At 39.4% G+C, this 9320-nt stretch overlaps 3 protein-coding genes across 3 annotated transcripts in view; all 3 read right to left on the bottom strand.

Moving 5' to 3' along the window:
- The window catches only part of LOC111870024 (transcription factor MafK), an 11253-nt gene extending 8109 nt beyond the window's left edge, over positions 1-3144 (bottom strand). Inside the window, exon 1 of the mRNA XM_023861966.2 lies at positions 2183-3144. Coding sequence (XP_023717734.1) covers positions 2183-2233 — 51 coding nt within the window. The 5' untranslated portion in view covers positions 2234-3144. The remainder of the gene's footprint in view (positions 1-2182) is intronic.
- A 2916-nt stretch (positions 3145-6060) lies between these two features.
- Positions 6061-9306, bottom strand: LOC111870027 (basic salivary proline-rich protein 2-like). Its single transcript, XM_023861968.2, has 2 exons — positions 8714-9306; positions 6061-7968 (listed from the first exon to the last, which is right to left on the bottom strand). The coding sequence occupies exon 2, from the start codon at positions 7964-7966 to the stop codon at positions 7328-7330; it is 639 nt and encodes a 212-aa protein (XP_023717736.1). The 5' UTR covers positions 7967-7968; positions 8714-9306; the 3' UTR covers positions 6061-7327.
- The window catches only part of LOC111870038 (hepatocyte growth factor-regulated tyrosine kinase substrate), a 29288-nt gene continuing 28667 nt past the window's right edge, over positions 8700-9320 (bottom strand). Inside the window, exon 14 of the mRNA XM_023861988.2 lies at positions 8700-8878. Coding sequence (XP_023717756.1) covers positions 8700-8878 — 179 coding nt within the window. The remainder of the gene's footprint in view (positions 8879-9320) is intronic.

Below are 9320 nucleotides of genomic sequence, written 5' to 3'. Positions count from 1 at the left end.
TGAGTGGGCGGCAATAATAAATGCCGCTGAAGAAAGCAGAGAGGGCTATTGCAAGGCTCTCAAGGGCAAGATTTTGTTCAGTGCTCTGTACGGAACCTACACAGTTACACTGAACGATCTGAAGTCCCTAGTGAAAGCCAGAACATCGGAGGCAACAAAAACCCAGACGAAGCCCTCCCAAGAGGAAGACTTCAAAGAGGTCCGAAGGCGGAAACGGCAGAGCACAACCGAGTCCGCCCCGACTTCAAAGAAGGCAGCGGCTGCCACAGGCAACACCAAAACCAAAGAGGTGCCTACCCGCAACTACTTTGCTCCTCTCAGGGTGACGACAATGGACACCGACTCTGCTGGTGACGGAGCCACTGCGCTGGAGGAGGGATCCACTACTCTGGAGGTGGATACATCAGGGAGAGCAGGCAGGCCACCCCCAATAATTATAACGACTACTGTAAACCTAATTCAATTGCAGAAGCAACTTAAAAATGTGGTCAGTGGTGACTTTGAGTTCCATGGAATGTTTCAACAGCAGGGATTTTAAGTTCCTCTTAAAAGAGTTTTTTTTTTAATTTAATCTGCTCAGGGACTTCATTATACAAGGTGATACCCATATTTATGCTTTTCTAAAAAAGAACTGTACTGCAATGATTTATATGTAAATTTAGTTTTCTTTGGGCGTTTTAATTATGGATGTCACATACATATCATACATGAGTTAGCAGTACATTTATATGTGGCTATCACGCTTTCAGATAAACATATATCTTTCACTGATATATCTTTCAGAGTGCGAGAAAAACTTAAGAAGACTACATGCAATTGGAACTGAATAATCCACCCAGTATGAAAAAAAGTAAAATCTTCAGTAAGAGAGCTATCAAATAATGGCCACCAATCCAAGAGCAGAGGAACATCCACTGCTGGAAGATATTACCAAGCAGCACAGTGAAGACTGTGACTTAGAACACTAGTCTGTTTACAAAAACAACCAAAATAGTATCACCAGTACAGGTACAATATGACATATGGAAGCTGACCTGCCAAGGGGACCTAATATGGATTCCACCTTACACTATATGAAATCTTAACTACTGTAATCTACTGTAATCTATTTTAAACAATTTTAAGTATTGTAACTTTATTCTCTTATTGTAATCAGCCAATGTACAGTAACTGACTTGTCCTCTATCATGTAACAATGATCTATTGAGACAAAATAAATAAATAAGACCTGATTTCTTGTATGAACTTGATCGGGATGATCTAACCAGAAAAGGGTGAAAAATGGGACAGATATTTACAACTGAATACTGTACTTTTCACCTGCTAATATTATTCCACTTTTTAATGTGTATTTAGTTTAAATAAAGCAACAATGCTCATTTTAGTTTCTATACTAATACTAGGTTTCAAAAGAAAGTAGCCTAGTATGGCTATGATTATAGTACAAAACATGATTTAGAAGCCCCTCCACAACTTACTTTCACTGCTCTCAACACTCCCTCCAACGGTCTGCACCCTTCTATGCATTTCTTCACTAACCTTCTCAGGCAAATGTCCACAGTACCAGTCATGGATGCAAACACAGCATTTGTATCATGTTTCTGACAAATTTAATAATTTAAAAATGTCCTATAACCAGTGATTGAGGAGGCAGACGTCCATCTTTTATATTTCCTTCATGTCTAAGCACATATATCAGACATCTCATCTCATTTATTTACATTCCATAAATCCACTACATATAGGATAAGGAATTAGTCATTGATAGTACAAATAACACTACATAGAAATAACAGTATAAGATTCATTACATTATTCAATACCATAATAGATCACAGTTAATTACTGGAGTCAAATTTACAATTAAAGTATTCTTCCAAGGAATAAAACGAGTTCATCAACAAAAATCTTCTTAAACAATTTTAAAATGTTAACAGCTTGAGCCAAGTTCCTTATATTAGAAGGAATACATACAATAATTTATGCACTGATGTGTTCTGAAGTCATGCACAACGAATCATATTAACGTTATCTTTCCAACTCCTGCTTGCATTCAAATACAGAAGTCTATATGGTGTTACGAAAAAATTTAAGATCTATTACCATGATCCTTTATTTACTCCACTTCAATATCACATTTTCAATAAACTCTACCAGAACACTACCAAAAGTTCTTCCTCACCTGACTTCCATGGCTAGCTTTTCTGTCGCCTTTTTTACCTTCAGGAGGCATTGTTAAATTCTCACATACCTTCTGCGTATATTTCTAGCGGTTCTTCAACACCGCAGCACAAATATTGCTTAGTCATCATAATATGCAAGATGGACAAGATCACAATCACCTTACAGTGAGACTTCCTGATGAAATTTTTTCTGCAGCCATAACGTTAAATGATTTAGATATCAGGTATTACATTACGATAAAGGAAAATTACTCTGCTCCTTTGCTTCAAAATACCGCTTTTATACAGCTTAGTAATATACGAACAACATAACATGGCCATCACACCAAATACCAAAATTTCAAATAGCAATCTCTGAGCAATCCAAAGAAGAATGGAATTAAAGGTATGACGGGTATGACGTCGGACAACGTTTATACATTGTTTTCGCGGAACATTCGAATACCCGTTCAGCAAAGAAACGGCGGTGTTCTTTCCTTAAGGGAAAATTACACAGTGACATCGCTTCACGTTGTGATACGTTATCATTTGCAACATGCCTGTAACATGAAATGCCATGCTAACACAATGGAATGTAAAAAATTAAGGCATTGTTGACGTCTTGGTTTGCAAACGGTTTATATGTAACAAACTTTTAAATTTTATTTCATAACTCAGAAGTGAATTAGTGTTGGGTGTATATTTATTGACAGTGTGCTTTGGGGCAGTTTATGTGGAGATTGGTGCGTTGAAAATCTGTACATGCGACTTCTCTATACAGGGATTACGGAAATACTGGGCACAGCTTTGCTGAAATCTGAATGTCATGCCATCATGAATAAATATCCAGAAGGAAGTTCTGTAGTGCAACAGATATAGAGTACTCAGTGACATTGATGACCTTAATGGATGCACACCAGCTAATGTGGGGACGTTCTGAGTGGACCTCTATTGTGAATAGTATGGAGGAGAACAGAGCAAACTTTTGTAAAGTTGTAAGATTTGAGGCTTTAATGCCATGACTATGAAGAAAGCAGTCTTCTGGGATTTGGCACCGTGTATATGTGGTGTTAACCGACGTTTCGGAGGAACGTATCGCCTCCATCTTCAGAGTAGAAGGAAAAATATAAGAAATCTGCAAGTGAAGATGAGACACCACTTTTTAGCACTCTTCATGGCATGCACGCAGTAACACTGAATAAACTGATGGCCATCCTGAAGGTGAGTGCACAGGCAGGACAAAGTGGTGTAGTGAACGAAACCTCGGTGGAATCAATGGCCCAGAATGATGACTTCCATAAAGCAAAGAGATGCAATAAGCATATCTCCAATAATACCTTGCAGACAGCCAAGAAGTCGACTCAACCAGTCCCAACATCTGCAGCTGCCAAGCTGCCTCCAAAAGCAGTAACTCATACTTTCTTTGCCCCTCTCAGAACTAATGATGTGGATATGGAGACTAATGAAGCAGGGAACACACTACTGGAACAGGGGGTTCCCAGAACATCAGGTAGGCCATCACCAATAAAGATGGCTTCTACCACAAACCTCATTCGGTTCCAGAGTGACTTAAAAGACCATATCAAAGGAAAGTAGAAGTTCTGAAATACACAAAATGGAACCTGTATCAGAACAAAAGAAATTGTGTACTATGGTTGTAGTATTCTTGGATATTGAAAAAAGCCTTTAATACATTATGGCACCTTGGCTTGCTATATAAATTATCTGAATTAAAATTGTTGATCAGTCTAATCAAGCTCATTAGCTCTTCTCTTTCTCAGAGAAAATCCTGAGTCTCGGTCAAATGTGAAATGTCTATGCCAAGGAATATGTATAAGGAGGGGTGCCACAAGGTTCCATCCTGTCCCTATTATTATTATTATTATTATTGGANGGAGGACTTGTTCCCTGAATTTTTCCGCCCTTAAAAATTCCACGACCTCCGCTGGGTTTGAACCCACATACCTTGAGTCATGAGGTGGGAACGTTACCCCTAGACTATGGAGGCCACTTCCTGTCCGCAACACTGAAGGGTATGTATGTGTGTGTGTGTGTGTATATATATATAGATAAATACATGATACACCCCAAATACCTGGTGTCTATGTCTCATTGTTGATGACACCTGTATATATGCGACAAACCACAAAGAGAGCAACGTTCTCAGAAAGTTGCAGTGAAGGCTCAGTGTTACTGAGACATGGCGTGAATGGTGGAACATAAAAATCAATGGACACTCAGACCATCTACTTTTCTCATAGGCTTAGATCCCCCGAGGCTCATCTTATATCGAATGGATGGCATATCCCTTTCCTCGAACAAAAACAAACTCCGTGGCCTTTATTCTGCTAGTGAACTATACCGACCGAATGACTGCCGCTTGTTGGTGCCAACTTTTGTGGGTAGAGGATGTTGTGTGGTCAGTGCAATGTATTCACACAGCTGTTAATCTGTTTTCTAGACCGAAGCCGCTACTTTTCCATTCAAGTAGCTCCTCAATTATACTCATGAGGCTGAGTGGACACTGTACCAGACTGTTCAGAAAATCTAGTAGCAACGGGAATAGAACCCAGGACCTCTGGATCTGCAGCCAGGAACTCTCACCTATAAACCACAGGGGAGTTTTTCCTTTTCCTCAATCATGTAAAATATCTGCGATGTCTTTGATAAGAGGATTACATGGAGAATACACACAAAAATGATTGAAGCCAAGGCCTTCAGAACATGTACTACTCCCTATTCAAAAGTGAGCGTTTAGGAGCCAAAATTGAACTATCAATTCATAAAACATTAATTAAATCAGTAATGACGTACGTGTGCCCCGCCTGGGTATTAGCAGCAGACACCTACCTCTTAAAATTGCAGCACATACAAAACAAGGTTCTCCACATCACTGGAAATTTTCCAAGGTGCATACCAGTCTGCAATGTGTACCCAGCTTTCAACCTTCCGTATGTATACAATTATATAATAAAATTGTGCAGGCAACAAGCAGAAGTAATACAAAATCATAAGAATGAATATGTTTGCAGCATAAGAGAAGGTGAAGAGAGATATAAAAATATAATAACCCTAAACCTGGTGGTGGTCAAGCTTATGGCTGTTGAAGTGACTAAACAATCATTGTAGCATAAGATAAGATAGACATGATCTGCTTTGCAAAGCCTGGACTTACAGAGACCTTTTATACAGTGAAGGAAGAATTTTCAATAACATTGCTATATGTGTGATACATACACTTGACAAAAACAAAGCNATCATTGTAGCATAAGATAAGATAGACATGATCTGCTTTGCAAAGCCTGGACTTATAGAGACCTTCTATACAGTGAACAAGGAAGAATTTTCAATAACATTGCCATACGTGTGATACATACAGTTGACAAAAACAAAGCCTATTCATAAAAGACAAACCTAACCTCTCATCAGAGATGATGTTAGATAAGGGCTAAAACTGCAAGCGGTCAGTCACAAAAAAAAAACAACTCTGGTAGAGAGCCTCAAGAGGCGTTGTGCCAAGATGGATTGGAAGTAAACCTCCAGTTGTAAAGTATGACTCAGCTCTTGAGCTGCAGCTGAACAGTGCCAGCCAGAGAGGATGGAAGCTCCTACCAAGCAGTGCAGTGAAGACCGACTGAGAACACCAGTCTGTGTGGTAGTGATATGTAAAGAGTAGTCACAAGTTATAGCTGGACAGGTTGCAATGTTGTGAATGGGTATGCAAACCAGAGGATACTTAGGAGGTGGAAAAATCTGCAGTGAATATATTCAACTGTTGCATATCACGATGCAATTTCATTATCTCTACATTCCATATATCCATCACCTAATGAAAATTAACACCAAATGCAAATTCTGTAGTATGGACATTGCCATTGAGATTAATATTTTTTATATGTGAACAGAGTAACAATAACTTTATTTACATTCTTCCAAGTTAGCTTGGTGCTGATGATAAGAGATGGAGGCGATCTCTGAAACATTGGTTCTTAACACTCACACAGGTGATTGCCCAACAAGATTTTTGCACAACCGTATACATTTATCATGTTCTTCACAAAAGCAGGATGATAATAAAAGACAAATAAAATACCAGTAAAATAAAATAATTTATAATATATTTAGTTACAGACAATAAAAGGTTTTAACTCAACTCAGACTCAATTATATAACAGCCTGAAAATCCATAGGCCAAATTGCATGTCATTATGTCACTGTTGGATTATAAAATTTATAAACATAACATAGGATCTGTAAGAATTAAACTAAGTATGCAGCAGCAAAAAAGGCTCCATGAGTTCTACCCAGAACTAATTCTGGTACAGCTATCAGTATAATGCCTACAATATGTGCTGGATGACTGGGGAACCAGGTTTCAAAACCCAACTGGAAAAGAGATTTTTTCTTCTCCACAACACTGACACTGACCTGGGGCCATACAGCCTTCTGATCAATTGGTACTGGGGACTCTTTTCCCAGAAGTAAAGTGGCTGGGACATGAAGACGATCACTCTCCATCAAATGCTGCAGCTGTGCCTCCACTCCCCTGTACACCTTCATGGTGCAGTGCTTAAGCATAGGGCAAATTTACCTTTCTATCTTACCTGAACTTTGTTATATGTCATAGTCTCAGATTTACTACAAAATCCCACACTTGAGAGTTCAAATCCATGGCCTCAAGATAGATCATTTTACTTTGTATAGGAATAGACTTGCCACAGAGGTAAATTACAGACTGTTACTACATTGGATATAATATGAAATCTCATTCTGTTTTAAGACTGCATTTATTTTATTTTACATTGTTAAGAAAAGGTTATTGAACAAACAGAGGGACAGACCATGCAGCCATTCATTCTGGCACTTTTATCATATCATCACTTATTTTTATAGCATTTCATATTATAAATATATGGATTCTCATAATCTATTTATTCTGTGCCAATTGTGTAATTATATATTCAACTAGCAGCATTATTTGCAGCTTCCTGTTTTATGTTTACAATATACCCCACACAAATGATCATCACATATAAATGCAATCAGCAATGCTTTCGAACCTACCACGGGTAATTTTAATGCATAAAAATCACTATAGCAAAATGTTATACATTCTTCATATAATATGCAACAGACCAAATACATAAATCTAGCGATTAAATGAACTAGTCAAAGCTAATCAATTCTGCTGTTTGCTGCTGCTGTGGTTGCTGTTGCTGAGGGCTCCCTGGGGCAGGGCCTTGTGGAGGCTGGGTCCCACCTGGTGGTACTATTGCCCCTCCTTGTTGATAGTGTGAAGCTGGGGGTCCCTGAGCACCACCCATTGGTTGACCAGGTACCTGCTGATTTTGTGGTACTGGTGCTTGACTGGGAGGGCCTTGCATCTGGGGTGGAGGTCCCTGGCTCTGTAACTGACTGTGAGACCCTTGCCCTGGTATCTGTTGTGGTCCCTGACTTTGCATATGTGGTGGTGGTCCCTGGCCTTGAATTGAATGGGGTCCTTGACCTTGTATTTGAGGAGGTCTCTGAAGCTGCATGGGGCCTCCTTGTACTTGTGGGGCTCCCTGCAACAACTGTGCTGGGACCTGTCCTTGTATTTGAGGACCCTGAATTGGAGGTCCTTGGTTATGGATTGGCCTTGGAGGGCCATGCATCTGACCAGCCATTGGCATCATGGGGTTTGGTATTGGACCCCTAGGAAGCCCATGCATTGCACCAGGTGGTACACCAGCTGGAATCGGTCCTTGAGGCATCGGAGGGAGGGGGCCTCCTGGAATCTGCCCTTGCCCAGGAGGTCCTTGCATATCTGCAATACAAAATAGCATCAAAATTATTTTGCAAATGAACAGTACAGTCCCACACTACTGACTCATGAATTCTGAATGTAAAACTAAAGAAAACACCAGGGAAGGAAGATTTATAAAAAATAAATGCATAAACCAACCACACAGTTAAATCTGATGGATACAGTACATGAGCTTTGTTATACAGGAATTTTGTAAAAGTATTCTATTTACAGCTTCTAACAATAAGACCCATATTTTAAAAACGCCTATGCAATAAATAAAGTTGATGGATCTGGTTAATCTCAGTATATTAGTATGTACGAGGTGCATCGGAAAGTTCCTGGACTAAGTAAAAAAGGAAACGCTCACTCAGATTACTAAATTTTCGCTGCCATCTCCTTCAAAATAGTCTCCTTGGGAACATATACAGTGAACCATCGTTTTTTTTTTCATGCTTCAAAAGTACCGTGGAAGTCATTTCCCTTAATGCTGTCGAGTACCGCTTGTGATTCCCTTTGGATGTCAGACACTGTTTCAAAACGTTGTCCCTTCAGTTTCATTTTCAATTTTGGAAACAAGGCAAAATCACAGGGGCTAAGTCCAGTGCATAGGGAGGATGGGGAACGATAACCATGTTGTTGTTTTCAGGGAAGTCTGGGCAGGTGTGTTGTTGTGATGAGGGAGCCAGTTGTGGTTGTGCCAAAGTTCCAGTCTTTTTTGTCGCATATTTTCTCTCAAGCATCTCAAAATATCACATATACTCACTGGGAACAGAGTACAGTCCTGAGTAGTCTCTGTAAGCGGGAAGTCCAGCACTCGTAGTTGCAGGTGGTAATGAAGTAAAGGAATTGGGCCCTGGCACTGCTGTGTACTGACTTCCATGTACAGGTGACCCATCTGTACTTGCAGGCCCAAATCCTGGCCCATGGCCTGATCAAAAGTTATACAGAAGCATAACATAGTGAAATCCCATATATTTTAACATAATAATGATTCATTTTCTTGTGATTACTTGTTTTATTTTAGTTCTGGCACTTTGTATATTGTCTCACAGTACAGTATGAAATTCCCAAGACAAACACAGAACAGGCATGGCACAGCCTATTAGTAACAGGCAAAGTACTGAACATACATGAAATTCAGTTTAAAATTCAGGTTGTTCCATACCTTCACTGGCACACCTCTTAGCACACAGACATGTCCACTGCCAGAAGAAGTCAGGAGAGTAACATATCACATGTTATTATCAAAGGATAGATACAATTTTCAACTACAAGATAATCCGTAACATGTATTTTTGAAAGGAAAAGCCTGTTTTGTGCATTAACTGGGACACATAATTACAGAAATAGCCCATCAGTCTGAAATATGT

This window comes from Cryptotermes secundus, unplaced genomic scaffold (assembly GCF_002891405.2).
Source record: "Cryptotermes secundus unplaced genomic scaffold, Csec_1.0 scaffold109, whole genome shotgun sequence".
Lineage (NCBI taxonomy): Eukaryota > Metazoa > Arthropoda > Insecta > Blattodea > Kalotermitidae > Cryptotermes > Cryptotermes secundus.
This window is presented reverse-complemented; position numbering and strand designations above follow the sequence as displayed.

Bases quoted from the DNA above. Each gene is read 5' to 3' on its own strand.
- LOC111870027 (XM_023861968.2), bottom strand. From the start codon at position 7,966: ATGCAAGGACCTCCTGGGCAAGGGCAGATTCCAGGAGGCCCCCTCCCT.